The sequence below is a fragment of the Sitophilus oryzae genome, unplaced genomic scaffold (assembly GCF_002938485.1).
Source record: "Sitophilus oryzae breed Bouriz unplaced genomic scaffold, Soryzae_2.0 scaffold_1440_pilon_pilon, whole genome shotgun sequence".
NCBI classification, from domain to species: domain Eukaryota; kingdom Metazoa; phylum Arthropoda; class Insecta; order Coleoptera; family Curculionidae; genus Sitophilus; species Sitophilus oryzae.
This window is the reverse complement of record NW_022146105.1, coordinates 651,568-667,608: the sequence shown is the minus strand read 5'-3', so window position 1 is coordinate 667,608 and position 16,041 is coordinate 651,568. Positions and strand designations below refer to the sequence as shown.

General features: G+C 29.3%; 3 protein-coding genes across 3 annotated transcripts; 2 read left to right on the top strand and 1 right to left on the bottom strand.

Moving 5' to 3' along the window:
- Positions 1 to 3,274: 3,274 nt before the first annotated feature.
- LOC115876659 (ras-related protein Rap-2c) lies at positions 3,275 to 4,771 on the bottom strand. Its single transcript, XM_030892515.1, has one exon. The coding sequence runs from the start codon at positions 4,515 to 4,517 to the stop codon at positions 3,972 to 3,974; it is 546 nt and encodes a 181-aa protein (XP_030748375.1). The 5' UTR covers positions 4,518 to 4,771; the 3' UTR covers positions 3,275 to 3,971.
- Positions 4,772 to 4,897: 126 nt separating this feature from the next.
- Positions 4,898 to 7,188, top strand: LOC115876658 (hydroxymethylglutaryl-CoA lyase, mitochondrial). The gene is made up of 4 exons (XM_030892514.1): positions 4,898 to 5,353; positions 5,402 to 5,541; positions 5,600 to 5,723; positions 6,190 to 7,188. Exons 1-4 carry the CDS (start codon positions 5,297 to 5,299, stop codon positions 6,823 to 6,825), a joined length of 957 nt encoding a protein of 318 aa, XP_030748374.1. The 5' UTR covers positions 4,898 to 5,296; the 3' UTR covers positions 6,826 to 7,188.
- A 326-nt stretch (positions 7,189 to 7,514) lies between these two features.
- LOC115876657 (gamma-1-syntrophin) lies at positions 7,515 to 15,226 on the top strand. The gene is made up of 9 exons (XM_030892513.1): positions 7,515 to 7,794; positions 7,918 to 8,122; positions 8,437 to 8,596; positions 9,004 to 9,129; positions 9,807 to 10,150; positions 10,364 to 10,522; positions 10,624 to 10,848; positions 10,973 to 11,176; positions 11,439 to 15,226. The coding sequence occupies exons 2-9, from the start codon at positions 7,925 to 7,927 to the stop codon at positions 11,544 to 11,546; spliced, it is 1,524 nt and encodes a 507-aa protein (XP_030748373.1). The 5' UTR covers positions 7,515 to 7,794; positions 7,918 to 7,924; the 3' UTR covers positions 11,547 to 15,226.
- Positions 15,227 to 16,041: the final 815 nt, after the last annotated feature.

The following is a 16,041-nucleotide window of genomic DNA, read 5'->3' as shown; positions in this document are numbered from 1 at the left end:
CTCAAGTGAAAGTCAATGTTGAACCAGAATCATAAATTATTACTAAAAATAAACGTATGCATATCATTATGCATAACCCGATGTATAAGGAACGTTTAGATAAGTTAAATTATCAAATATTTAAATATAATTGATAATAAAAAATATTCTCCATAGAATTCTATGCATCTCAATCAAAATTGAATACATACAGTTTATTTTAAATACACTATATCCACGAAGGGTTTAAATAATATATTAAAATAATACTCACAATATCACCTTGAGTCGAGGAATATGGCCAAGTAATGAAATATTTAATTAGTTAGTTCTAGGCATTCCCAGCCTCGAGCACTATGTTTGAAATGTTCCCTTTCGCCATTGTTATAGTTTTAGGGCCTTAATGTAAACTTACCCTACCTGGATAACAATCCAGGTAGGGCAAGGGTATATTTTAGTTATGAAATTATAAAGCCCACTTTTTGCATGTTTGCTATGAGGGTACCTATTATTTGAAATTCTTGTTAAACGGTAATATAAACATTAATGTAAAACTATAGTTTTTGTAAATACTATAATTAATTGGTGAAAAACTATCGTGGTCATCCGCGTTGAAAACGTAGGAAATCCCATGCAAATTTTGAACTGTCCAAATATTGGCAATTTTATATCAAAGTTGTACATAACTTATCATAGTTATGTTGGCATTTGCCTGGTTTTGCATTGTTACCTATTCAGTTTTAGTTTAAAAATAGATGCTCTTATTATATTAGTTAAAAATGGCTTTCCCAAAATTGTTCAAACTTGGCATGTGTTTTCAGCATACCCAGACCTTTAAAAGAACTATAGACGACTTCGGTGGAAAATCAATAGAGGAGCCAATATTTGAACAGTTCAAAATTTGCATGGGATTTCCTATGTTTCCGATGCACCACCCAGTATAAAGTAACTAAACAAGTAACTAATAGCAAGAATTATTGCGAAAAAAACCCAGATAAATGGAAAAAATCTGAACCAAAAGACCATGTTATTGTTAAATAATTGAATATCATTTATATATCTTATCTTATATTTTTAATGATAAAATATGGGTTAATTATAGATACCTATATGGATGTATAGGTTCGGGATATATCTTTCAACAATATTTTTACTTGTTCTTGTTAGTATAAAAAATATCGTACGTTAATATAGGTATAATGTAGATTATCTATTAATTATTTACATCCAAGTACAAATAATAATTTTTGTAAACTCTGCAGAATTATACCAAAATGTAATAACACTTTAAGGGACACAAACCCTATTGTTATATTATCCATTTCAGGTTTCAAATAAAAAAATGTGCCAAAAATACTTGTAATACATTTTTTTATACTATAATTTTTAATATTTGCAATATAATACAGGGTAATCATTTTAAAAGGTAAAAAAAATAGTTATTGTAATTAAGAATTATCGAGCGATTGGAGGGGAAACTTTGTTTAATTAATCCTTGATGTGTATTTGAGATCATCCGAGAGTAGTTTTTTCTATGATGGTAATGTATGGTAACTTTGTTAGCAACCTAGCCATGAGAAATATATTTCAGAATTTTTGCGACCAATAAATTACTCATTGAACGATAAAACGTTGTGTAGTTCAGAATAATCTCTGATATCTAAATACCTACTTTTGTTTCCTTTTCCTAGAGCAAAATGTTTCATAGTATTTTCACTTCTTTTTTATTTTGGAAAAACTTGGGAAAAACTAGTACAGAGATTAATGAGTAATGAAGTAGGTATATGTAATTAATAGGTTTGAGTTTAAGTAATAATAATCCATAATCATAATAATAATTCAGTTTAAGTAATAATTAAAAAAATATTGACTCATTCGATTGGATGTTTTTCCCTAATGTCTGTTGTAATGATAGGCTGTCCTCAGTGAGAGAGAGAGATAAAAAGTGTGAGTCATATTGAAATTGGCCTGTCGTATCTTTTATAACAGGTACCGGATTTCATAGAAGCATTTCGAAAGTTAAAGAGCCATTTATCACCTTCATTACTGTATTTTTCAATTTTTTTTCAAGAACTTACTATGTAGGTACGTTATTTTAGGAAACATTCTTTATGGCTTTTGTGAGTCACAAAGCTCAAATGCATTCGGTTAATATCAATTAAATCTACATTTTTAAATGATAAATTCTTCGTTTACTCATGTTTCATTAGATGTAATAAGCAGAATCAATTTTTAAGAAACATAAACTCGATAGTTTTGTCAAGATACAAACAGTAGTTTACTTGCGTTGTTACAAGCATCTAAAAGTAAATTAGTTGAAGCGACCTTGATGATTTTTGAAGGTTATTATATTAATTTCACTGTTTTCTAACGCAATGCATTACTGTTGCATCGAATTGTAAATCTAATAGTTCCAATATGTATTTATTAAAAAGTAAATAATTGCTTATGGGAACAATAAAATTTATCCCTTTCATAGCCAAAAGAAATACCTAATATTCCGTTTTCTATAGAAAGTTTAATATTAATAAACACTGAAAATTAACAATGAGTAAACCGTAAAAACCTCCTTTTTACATTAAACGTACAAAACCCATTCAAATGTCAAACAACCAACTAAATTCCATTTTAAACTCTCCTTTTGTTATGTAGCTGGATATTCGCTCTTTCAGTACGTTTGAATCTATTATAAGATTTAATTGAATTATCTCTGTTACAATAAGCCTCTTTTTTTCGAAAATAATGGCCAATCTTAACAAAATTTACATCTGGCCTAAAATAAGCTAGTTTTAAAATAAAAATGATCTCTTTTTTGATTACATTGTATCAGCATCTAAAATCGTTGGTGTTTAAAGATTGAAACACTCATCTTGATATTTATGTGTCATTCAAAAACTATTTAAGTATACATAATTATGTTATTTTGCTTGTAAACACAGCATCTTCAAATCATCTATATATATTTTGTTAAATTTAAATGAATAGAATACAAAAAACATTTCTTATCTCTTGGTTGTTATACGCGTTGATAAAACACAAATATTATCCAAATTTTCCTAACAAATGTTATAAATGATTTTACGTAAAACTCAAACAGATAAAAGTTTTGAAAAATTAGCTACCAAAATAAACATGACATGATCTTATAGAAAATTATTATAGGTATATATTCGCCCAATATTCATTTTCAAGGAATTTGAAATTGAACAGTACCTACTGTAATTAATTAGATTTAGTAAATAAATCCATCTATATATATATAGTGCTGTATGGGGCTCAAAATGAAACAAAGATGTCCACTTATGTTTTAATAATTAATACATTGATATCACAAATCTTTTTGGCTCTCAGAACACACATCCTATCAGCAACAGTTTAAATTTACTAAATAAACCATGTATTAGTTGCCAATCACACATTTCTCAAGCACACATCACATTTTGATTGAAAATGTCTTTATCTAAAATTGTATAATACATACAACACAGATCTTGGATAAAATGTTCTAATATATACAGTAAGAGCTCACATGTATTAGTTTGGAATCATTAGGAGAGTGTCTTAATTGCATGGCATTGTCTGAAGCTTAAGAGTACTAATTTAAAGTAAGGTCTCCAAGGGAGACCAAAGCCTCTTGACATATTTCTGGGTTTAGGCCGAAATCAGTACCAGTTCTAGTCAGATAATAAATTGATTGATTCTTTGTTTGAGGCACTATCATTATTTTATCATAGATATGACTCAGTTTTAAAAAACTAGTAAATACATAATATAGTGTACCTACTTTCTTTAATTAACAGGTTTATTCAATGTATAAAAATATATTAGGCAGATCTTAGCCATGTTAGAGTACTAAAAATGAGCATTTACATACAAATCGAAAAAATACAGTCCACAGGGCTTACTGTAGTACACATTTGAGTCAGCACTAGTAACACTAAGAGAGTTGTGTACATTCAGCATTTGTTCCCACAAAAATTAAAAATGAGGCCTTACAGTACAGTACAACAGCAATAACTTTTCTTCTCTTTCTCTGGACTGAAATTCATTTCTCGTACTATCTCAGCAAACACTTCATTGACATTGGTCCTGTTCTTTGCACTGGCTTCAATAAATGGACAGCCCCACACTTGGGACAGGGATTTTCCTTCTTCAAAGTCCACCTCTCTTTGATGTTCAAGATCAACTTTGTTAGCAACTAAAAGGATAGGAACTCTTTCAGTGCCTTTGACCCTCGTAATTAGTTCCTTCATAGGACGGATATCCTGGAAGGTTTGGTGATTTGTCAAACTATATACAACAACAAACCCTTGTCCATTCTTTATGTAAAGGTCCCGCATACTTGCAAACTGTTCAGTACCCGCCGTATCCAAAATCTCGAGAACACAAGGCGAATTGTCCACCTCGATTTCCTTCCGATAAAAATCTTCAATCGTGGGGTCATATTTTTCCATAAAACATCCGGATACGAACTGTACAGTTAAAGCACTTTTCCCAACCCCACCCGAGCCGAGGACAACTACTTTAAATTCACGCATTGTTCTAGCTTCTTAAGACTTACAAAAACACTCCGTTATACTAGTTATTGCACAGTAAAAACACAACTTTGCAACTGTTATCACTTGGTAAAAAGTCTGTTGTCACATTTCTGCAATCCATTTCAATAAACTACACATATTTCGCCATCTTAACGGAACAACGGACAATTCATCTCGTAGCAGTGTTTTCATAAGCGTAGAGCCACGAGGACTCCTCGGATTTCAGAGGTGGGGAGAGCGACAGATGAATATAACTGACTGACTGACTGTCCCTGTGTCTTTTTAACTTGCGCGACCTGCGCAGTCCATTTTCTTAAAACGATGAAAAAAAACTACATTATTTTATATTTAGTAATTTAAGTGCAATATTATAGAAGTATTCTGAATAATTTAAATAATGTACCGTTTTGTTATAATTTTATAATACATAGAAATCAAATAACAGAAATTATTTGTCTAACAGCTTTATACTTCGAGTTACTATTAATAGATGTCACTGGCTGGACTTTTCCCACCCTTTTTTATTTTTTAATCAACTAGTGATGAAAATTTTTAATTTTCAAAAATGTTTTACATCGGTTTTTATTGCGACATGCAAATGTAAATTTTATCAAATATTCATATTTAAATAACAAATTTTGAACCAAATTATGATATGACACTTCTTACAAAGTAAACAATGCTTTAGCAATAATTAGCTTTGATAAGAAACACAGAAAACAAGAGCTGCTTTTTTTTTCATAATACGACCGTATTAAAAAACGCACGTTTTCAGAAAGATGGTCATTTTTAGAAAACTTCTAAATAAATTTCCTTCAAATATAAATTTTATACGGGTAAGTTAATTACTTGAATGGAAATATGTTTTAAAACTCAATTTTTAGAACAAATCTTATATTAGGATAGTAGAAGTTGGCCCTCGGGATGGATTACAGAATGAACCCATCAATATTCCAACAAACATTAAAATTGAGTTAATTAACAGACTTTCAGAAACGGGTCTCAAAAACATAGAAGTTACAAGGTAGGTGGTTATCTATGCATACCAAGGCATAAGTAGGAACTATACATAGCGGTTGTAGTTTTGTAAGCCCTAAGTGGGTACCTCAGATGGCTGACAATGAAGAAGTGTTTAAAGGAATTGTAAAAAAAGATGATATCTCATATCCAGTATTAGTACCAAATTTAATAGGCTTAAATTCTGCAGTAAGTAACCTAAATACTGTTTTTAATTCAAGTAATAGTAGCTGTAGCGATATATTATTAATAATTGAAGGTGATATTTGTTATAGGAACATTTTTATATCAATACAAAAATTTGTATTCCAAAAAACCTGAATTTGTTATCATTAATAATTAATTGATTCAATAAATCTCTATCCATCTCGGCGACACTGACGCGACAACTTTAGGCGGTGTTGCCTGTTGTTTTCGTTTTATCTTTTAAATAAATTTATTAAATACACTGAAATATTTCAAACAGCGTTTTTATTAAACTGTTTTTTGTGAATGCTTGGTTGCATAAACTACAAGTGATTAAAAATATATTCCATATTTTTATTTATAGACCTCGTTTATTAAATAAGCAATATATACAGAATACGTAGAAACACATTATATAAAATATATTAATATAGTATAATATGTAAATTGGTCATATATCTTATTTTAGCTTGATGCTGGTGTAAAAGAAATTGCTGTCTTTTTATCAGCATCCGAAGGGTTTTCAAAGAAAAATACAAACTGTTCTATCGAAGAAGGAATTTCTCGAGTAAAACCCGTAATTAGTAAAGCCTTAGAAAATAAAATAAAAGTAAGGGGCTACGTTTCTTGTATAGTAGGCTGTCCTTACGATGGCCATATAAAACCTTCAGCAGTGAGCAAAGTTGTAGAAGCGTTATTATCTCTAGGCTGCTATGAAATTTCGCTCGGCGATACTATAGGAATTGGAACAAAAATAACAATAGAAAATATGCTGTATGACTTGCTGAGCTTTACTACTCCAGATAAATTAGCTATCCACTGCCATGATACTTACGGCCAAGGACTAGTTAATATTTATACAGCAATAGAGAGAGGAATTACAGTTGTAGATGCTTCTGTTGCTGGTCTTGGAGGTTGTCCCTATGCAAAAGGAGCTACTGGTAATGTGTCTACAGAAGATTTAGTATACATGCTACACGGGTTAGGTGCTGAAACGGGAGTTAACTTGGATAAACTTATACGTACTGGAAGATATATATCTGACTTCCTAGGTCGACCACCAGTATCCAAAGTTAATAATGCGTTATATTCAAGATTAACTTAGCTCTGTTGTACTTATCAAATTCAACAAGATATCTACGATAATACCTTTTAGTTGGCAAAATAACGTATAACTAAAATAACTGTTATTTTGTATCTTAATAAGTATAACTGTTATCTGTATAAGTCTATAGTATCTGTTATTAAATATTAAATTATAAGTGTTATTATGTTACTGTTATTTGTGTAAGTTTAGTAACATGTGAAAAGTTCATCCTAAACATATATTAATCAAGTATTTTTGCTGTAAGTTAACATATAAGTAGTAATTTATTATCTATTATTATATACATATTAACTATGAAAGCATTAGTATATGAGATCACAATAATTTCTAAACTGCAACTTAAATAAATCTTGAATGCTAGCATTTCTTTTATTTTCCAATTCTTCGTCATATTCTTTTAATTGTATTTTATTGAAAGTATTGCATTTTTTTGTCAATACACGAAAAAGGAAATTTAAAAAGTCAGAGGCTTAAAGCAAAAGTAGTTATGCTTAGAGAGCTGCTGTTGAGGTAATTATACTAATTGAGTAGATTTAAATTTGAAGAATTTATTATCTAACTTGCTAGTTATTGAATTTAACACTAATTGCTGTGACTTTTCAAATTTACCACAATCTTCTTAAAATTAGTCAGTATTTTAGGATATGTTTACAAGCTGGCAACATGGCTATATTATGACCTGTAGTAAGACATTCTTAACGTATCTGTCTTGTTCTAACTTCTGCAAACGGTGTATTATCGTACTCTTTCTAAACAGATATACGTACTATGAGAAAACTATAAAAGATCCGACATCAGTTGACGTTCTTGTTTTTTAAAAATGGACGCTGGACGTCAGGAAAAGAGTGTATTTTGCAGGATTTATCGTTTTAATGGTCACGAATTAAACCCTGGAGATATTTAATCAATCCATAGTGATGGACTTATTGTTTATTTCGATGTGAAAGCTGGAGAATTTAAAGAGAGGTATGTTCATATTGCATAATTGTATAAAAATCAATGTGAACCGATAATGTTATTGCTGCCCTGGACGTCAGCGGTCTTCCAAAATGTACTCGTTCAAATTTAATTACATGCCTTGTTTTGTAGTAACAACATGAAGATAAATGCTATAAGAATGAGTACCCCAATAGAAGAGAAGGTTGATCAAAAACTCAAAGTGAGAACAGGAATGGTAACTGTTAGTGATGGAAAAAGTAGACCAACTCCAGTTCAGTTGCATTTATCAATGGAAGTTTTGAGGCTCCAAAAAGAGGAACCTGTTCCAATAGAATCCAAACCTCTAAATTCAAAGGTATTATTTTATTTAATTTTTTTTTTCGCTTTATTTAATGAGATTGTCATTCAGCATTTCGTCCCCTTAGATTAGAACTAGTCTATGTCCATATTCTTCAAAGTTGAAATTATCAGGCAAAACTATCTAATAAATCCTTGTGGATTGAATACAGAACTAATCTAAGTCCTGTCGAGGTATTACATAGAGATTATTAGATAGTTTTACCTGTTAATCTCAATTTTGAACAAAATGGACATAGACTAGTTCTTATCTAAGGGGATGATTAATGAAATATAAGACTTGTTAATTTTTGGATGGAATTGATATTTTAGGAGAGGATGGTGCAGATCAGGAGACAGAAAGTTGGTGGATTAGGATTGAGTATTAAGGGAGGCGCGGAACATAAACTTCCTATATTAATCTCTAGAATTTATAAGAATCAAGCTGCAGATCAGACAGCAGAGCTATTTGTTGGAGATGCAATAATCAAAGGTAAGATGTGTAATATCCGTATTTTTTTTTTTTACTTGATACTTTTTTTATATATATTATTTTTATATTTTCAGGACTCTTACTTTATTATTTGAAATCAAAATTTGTTGATTAATAAATTTATTAAGTAATAATTAGGTATTGTAGATTTATTTTCAACAATTGAATACATTTTGGAGTAATTTATTATTCTAAGGTATTCAATTTGTGTGTAGCTTATAATTATCTGATCAACAAGTTTTAGTATCAAGTGTTGTGCTTTGTATGATTTTTTAACACTCAGTATCAAACCCCCTTGATCATATGCTACATTACTTTATACCACATGTATTTGCTTTTAATAAATTGATAAAATATCAAAGCAAAATACTATGATTTTTTTTCTGGAATTACAAATTTATTTGTAGTAAATGGAGAATATATAACAGCATGTATCCATGATGATGCTGTCAACATATTAAGAAATGCTGGAGATTTGGTTGTTTTAACTGTCAAACACTACAAGGCTGCAACACCTTTCCTTCAAAAACAGGGTAAATATAATATTGGTGTAAATGAAGAGCTAGAACATTTAGGTGTTGTATGTAGGTTTTAAATTAGGGAGCGTGTTATACAATATTTCCTTTGGTGTTTTTCTACAAAATTTGATTATACTATTAGGTGAACTAGTATCACAATACATATTGGCGTTTTATTTTCAATACACTAAAATGTTGACATTTGGTGTGTGTATGTCATTAATCATACCTTATTTAGGTTGTTCAAACAGCAACTCCATTCGCAATGTTTTACCACACTTTTATTATAAAAGTGTATTTTTAAAATATGTCAAAATCTGCAACAATTGTTCTGTATATTAAAATTCATGAATAGATGTAAAATTATTTAGTATCGATGGAATGAAAATGTTTCAAATACTTGTCTTTACTAGTCTTAATAAAAATAGTAGTTACTAGTATTAATAAAAAGTTGAATTTAAATTAATAGTTAAAATAGTAAAGTAGTAAAAAATTGAGTTTTTTATTAATCCAACGTATTTATACCCAAAATACAAATTTTGAAAAATCTCACATGAGATTAGGGGTGGGAGGAAGTGATGGAGACAAATCTCATGACATCTGCCTTAATTTTTGCCCCCTAAGCAACAGTTTTTTTATTATTTTATTAGGATCTTTATAGGTACAAATAAAATATTACTGATATGTTCCAGATGATAAGGATTCCCAGCAAACTGACAGCAACAGTGAAAAAGAAGCGTCAGATGACAGTTTTCGCATACCTTCAAATAGCACTAATAGTAGACCAAGTTCCATATGTTCCGAGATGGATCAAGAAATAGTTCAGACTCATTGGGTTGACATTATCACAGTGCCTTTAATGATGGCATATGTAACTAGGTATATTTTTGGCACTGACAAATTAAGACCAAACTCGTTCGAAGTTCGAGGCTTGAATGGAGTCAGTACAGGTATAATTCATTGTGACGACTCAGCCATTTTGTCTCAGTGGCTAAAGTTTATCAATGATAATATTATTGGGTTAACAAATTTACAGGTAAGTTTACAGACATTACAAAAAAATTATATATTTTTTTTTATGATTCTATTCAGTTGAAGGGTTTATATTTAATTAAATTAAAACATTTGAAAAGTAGAGTTCAAAATGTTTCAGAAAATTGACTGCAACTTTAAACAATGATTGCTTTTGTCAATGTTTTTATTATATTGATGTGATTTTTAATATTGTAATTAACTGATTTAATTTTAGGTTAAATTATACAACAGAAATTTTACTGTATCAGATAGAATAGAATATATGGGCTGGGTAAACGAATGTGTTTTAAACAACAATCAGCCTTGGCAAAACTACAAACCAAGATTTCTAGCTCTGAAGGGAACTGATCTTATGTTATTTGATTCTCCTCCAGTAAGTACTAATAAAATCAAATATTTTAAGATATAATTTTCCCATTATATCAATCTTATTTAATTTGAGATAATTTTTATATGCCTTTTAATTTCTTCTAGTTGAGTCTTACTGATTGGGGTAAATGCACGCTGACTTTTAAAGTTTATCAAACAATGTTTCGAATAGTGAAAGAATCTGAAAATGTTGATGAACGGCAACATTGTTTCCTTGTTCAAACTTCTGGCCAGGAATCCCGGTATTTTTCAGTTGAAACAAGGCAAGAATTGCTGAGGATTGAAAACGCTTGGCATTGTTCCGTTTGCACTGCTGTAATGAAATTGGGTGTAAGTTAAATTATGTTGTCCATTTATTTATACCTATTTGGACACATAGGAAATAAAAGTTTGTTTCTTTAGATAAATGAAAACAGGTAAATTTATTTTTTACAAATATTAAGTATTTTTTTAGACAAAGACATTTACTGTTAGCAGTAATGGAAAAACCGCTAGTTTGACACTTGACTGGAACTTGGGATTTTCATTACACGAAGGAGATTCCAAAGTTCCAATTTGGCTGTATAAATTTTCTCAATTAAGAGGTTCCTCAGATGATGGAAAGTCAAAACTCAAGCTGCATTTTCAAGACTTAGAAACAAAAGTTATTGAAACCAGGGTGAGTTATTTCTAAACATTCGCGAAGGGCGACAATAGGTTTCCAACCAAAAAAACAAATTCTTTTAAATAACTTTACACGTTGCTAACTTTAAAAGATGCATGTACATTTATCTGTAGTTGCTGAAATTAAAAAATACTTCTTTTTTATCAAACTTTTGCATTCTAATTTTGGAATTTTTCCCCAATTTTCTTGTGTCCTGTGTTCCATGAGTGTTGGCAAATGTTACTTTTTAAAAGCTATTCTTTTTTAATGCGATTAGGAATTGGAATGTACAATACTGCAGAGTTTGCTGTACTGTATGCACGCCTTTTTAACAGCCAAGGTGGCGTCGGTGGATCCAGGATTCCTCTGTTCAACACAACCATAAACTAGAACTGACACAGATAGTATTGTTAGCATAGAACAATAATGTTGAGACTAGATAATTCTGAGTAGTATATTGTTAAGGGATAATTTTGTTAAATGGGAATATAACACTATACCACTGTATAATTGGTGTGAAAGTTAATTGTCACCATTTCACTCTTATTGTCTTCTTGGGCAAGTGAAGTTAATTTCAACTTAAACTTTATACTAAAGAATGATCTTAGAAAATTACGCTTAAATTTTGATATTATTCTTCAACACAGGTTTGTGTCTTTTTGTAATGTTGATAATTTTAAAAGTCAGTATAACTTTGACAGTATGGACAGATCAAATTATCCAGTCTAATTTTAGATGATCTCACTCTAATATTTCCTTAACTTGGGACGTATTTCTGGTAGACTTGTAAGTTTAATAATTATATAATAATACTTACAATTGTATTATAATTTGTAATTGTAAGTTGTCCCATTTTGTGAACTCTTCTTTCAAATCCAAAATGTTGAAATTATACTGTATATTGGAATTTTTGTACCCTAATGATGTTATATGTTATGTATATTCTATTATAATTAGGTACCCTTGTCATTCTACTTCCTGTCTGTCCCAAATTTGTTATCTTTATAGAAACTTTCTACAGGGTGTGCCAAAAAGTTCTCAACAAATGGGTTATTTTTTTTTCAATAACCATATATTTCAACTTTTTGGACACCTTGTACATAATATATGACATAATTTTATAGTTCAGAATTTTATTTTTCTAGGGGAAGCTTTATTATATTTTTAACAAATTTGTAAGTATACCTTTTTATTGATGATATTTTAAGGTTTAAAAACAAATGTTTATTAATTTATTACAAACTTATCTCAGTTTTGTGTTATAGCGTCTAAAATCAAGTATATACTGCAATTTAGTAGGTTGAATGTAAACTCTGAGGTTGATTTTTGATGAACGAAGTATTATAGGTATCCTACAGTAATCCAGTACTATACGTATACATTTTGAAAATGTAGAAGTATTTTAAATAACTATAGTAACTCTAAATAATTCATTACAGCTTATTTCAGTATACGAGTCCAATCATAATTATTTAATTCCTTCCATAAAACAAAATCACGGTAACTTCCACTAAAGTTTAATATGGTTATATATTTAGTTTAGAAGTTACTCTTGAACAGAAATAGAAAGTGGTGAGAAAAATGCCCTCAAACTTTAATTATGAAGAAATCACTCTGACGCTATATAATAATATAAAGAATACAAAATATTAATTCGCTAAGTATGACATACATACTTCATATATGTATTTAATGTACAGATAGGAAACCAGACATTGTCATTCCAATAGTCCAGTAATGTGTAGGAAATTATAAACTTTAATATTCATCCAATACACCTTAATGTGTATTCAACATTCTCATCTACATATCATACTCCTTGTAAAAATAATGGATAGTCAATCTTTTCAATTATATCAAATTCTAATTAGCAATAAGTACAATTAGCAAACGATATTTATATATTTTAAATTGTTACCAAAGAAAACGTATATTATATTTTATATGAACATTTAGTTATTCATTTAGTTTCTATGTTGAAGCCGTTATATTTGCCTATATTTATATCTGGTTGATTATATATTTTATTAGGTAACGTTAAGATTTTGCTTGCCATAAAATGAAATTTGGTTCATTTTCTGAATGGTGAAGCTGATCCAAATCCTTTAAACTGATTCAGTACATCATAATAGCTGTTTGACATTGATCATAAGCATGACTCATTTAATCTTTTAAATTAGCAAGATATATACAAGGTGCCACAACTATCAATAGTTCAAATGATCTTAGTCTTAAATGTTTAGTAGTTTATAGGGTGTTTAAATTTTTTTGTAGCCGTCTTTTATATTTTTTCTGTATGTAACTCTTTTCAATGCACTTTCTTAAGATAACTTTGATAATAATCTGCCAGGTAGTTCCGTAAATGACTTGATCACTAGTATATCTGCGGTTATCTATAGATAATTAGGTAATATGATTATTAATATTAACTACAACTATATTTAGTCTATGGTTAAAGGTATTTAAGTGTGATGAACAAGAATTTATCCCCTAACTAAAAAAAAGTAATATACATATTGATTTGTCTAAGCTGCCGCAACATCCGTTTCAATAGTTCTGTTCACTTTTGTTCTCGTTTAAACTCATAGTAACCAATTGATGCTCGGTATGGTTGTATGTAGTTAATATTTATGGCTAATATGCATTTTCTAGATTAGATGCACTTAATATACAAGAGCTAAGGGTCATTTACTTTGAATTATTTTATCATTATATTTGGTACCCCTATATGCTGGGATGAAAAAAATGAAAACTTTCGTATTGAAAGTCGTGTTTATTGCTAGTTATGGGAGAAAATGATTTGATCTCACGGGTTCAAAATTACTAACAAAATATCTGTGATATTAGTATTAGGGTATTTATTTCTTTTAAACGATTAGTTAAATTATATTTATTATGTTATTCTGTTTTTTTTTTTTTAAGATTATTATCAGCACAATAACTATGTGTCAGCAGGAACTACCGGCGTTTTTTATTCTCAATATTCACAGAAACTTAGGACTTTTTGAATTTACTCAAGGCGGACTTTTTACGTGAATATTATTAACATAAAAAAATTATACTTTAGAAAATGGGTAACAAATAATAGAAAGAAAATAGAAAAAAAATAAGTTCAATGAATTAATTTTAATTGAAACATAAAAATGTTCGAACTGCGATTTATTGAACTTGATTTTCTCTAATTTTTTGAAGTATAAATACATTTGTTAAAAAGAATGAAAATTACTTTAATTTTTAAGGGAAATTATTTCCAATATATGCAGGGCCATTCATGCAATTTGTTTTCCTTGTCCTATATTAGTGGTCAAACCAATTTACCGATTGTTTAGTTATTAATGAATTAATGATCTCATTATGTGAATAGATACTCTTAGTTTCGTGGCACTTTTTATATATGTTGAGATTTTACATAATACAACCTTTAAACATATTTCTTATTATTCCTTAACTATAAGGACATAATATACAATTTGTAATGTTTAATTGTTAATAGTTGACATGATAATTAGTTGTAAATTATAGATACAGGAGATCTGAGATTAATTATTGATTGACCGACTTGATTATAATGTAACAACTTCTATAACAAATTTAACGTGTATTTGAAGATTGATCTCAGATTTCGCTGTATATGTAATTTGTTTTTTGATGCTTGGCTTAGTTGTGTTGTACTTTCTAAGCTATTAAAGAATTAAACTAAGTACAAGGAAAGTTGTTCAATGTACTTGGTCTCTTATATGAAACTGGTTATGATTTAGATTGTTTGCATTTACTGAAATGGTTGTGATTTGTAAATTAATTTAGATAATTATATTAAAGTTAGGAAAGTGACAAGGGTATATTCAATATATGTACTTCTGAGTGTAGAAAAAATAACTGGTTGATGTTTATTCATTTTCACTAATATTAGTGAATCAAAATTACTCAGACATGTTAATGTACTCTTGCTGCACTGACTCTCCTATTTTGACCAAATAGAATAATTATTTATTATTAATGTTACAAAAAAGTTAATAATCGTTGACAATATAAATAAATTTATTTAGCGCCCCTATCATAATTTTCTTACCTTTGTTTTATTTCCGACATTCTGCAATCTTAAGATATTGCTAATTTAATTCCTTTTTCATGTTGTATCTATTATGGCATGGCGCCATCTATTATGGCATGGCCTAATGGCGACTATATTAGCATGAGTTTATAATCATCTGCTGATGATGCTAACATGGTTAACGAAACGCGCGTCCAGTATAAAAGTAAAAGTGTTTTGGTGTATTGTGGTGATTTAGTGTTTTTATTTTGCTGTGTAACACCTAAGGTTCCAACCCTCAACTGTAACGGTACGATATGATCAAAGTTTAGTAATCAAGTGTGATGCTGATGGAGATAAACATTATTACATTAAATTATTAATATCATGATCAAAGCCAGCTTGATCATAAACTTTTTGATCGCACTATACAATATGATCAAACGTGCTTTTTATGAGACACTCAGTTTTATGTGAAATTACATTGGAATTTTTTAACTGTCTGCAGTAAGCCAGATTGATCATCATAGATGAACAAACAAGTCACAAAACATACAGGGTGTCCCAGAAATAAAGTATTTTAAGGGGTGGTAGATCTCGATAAAAGAAACATATTTCCTCTTTATCGTTTTTAAAATAAGTCCAAAATAACGGAGTTTTTTACTTTAAAAATTTCCAAAAAAAAATGTTTTTTGCTAAAATTTTGAGAACCACTTTTCTGGATTTTCTTTCTTGTAAATTTAAACAACTAAAAAAAACATTCAAAAAATTTCGAATTTTCCAAAAAAAAAATTTGAATAAAAAACGGCGTGTTTCTGGGGTTGAACTATATTACCAGTTAAAATACTTG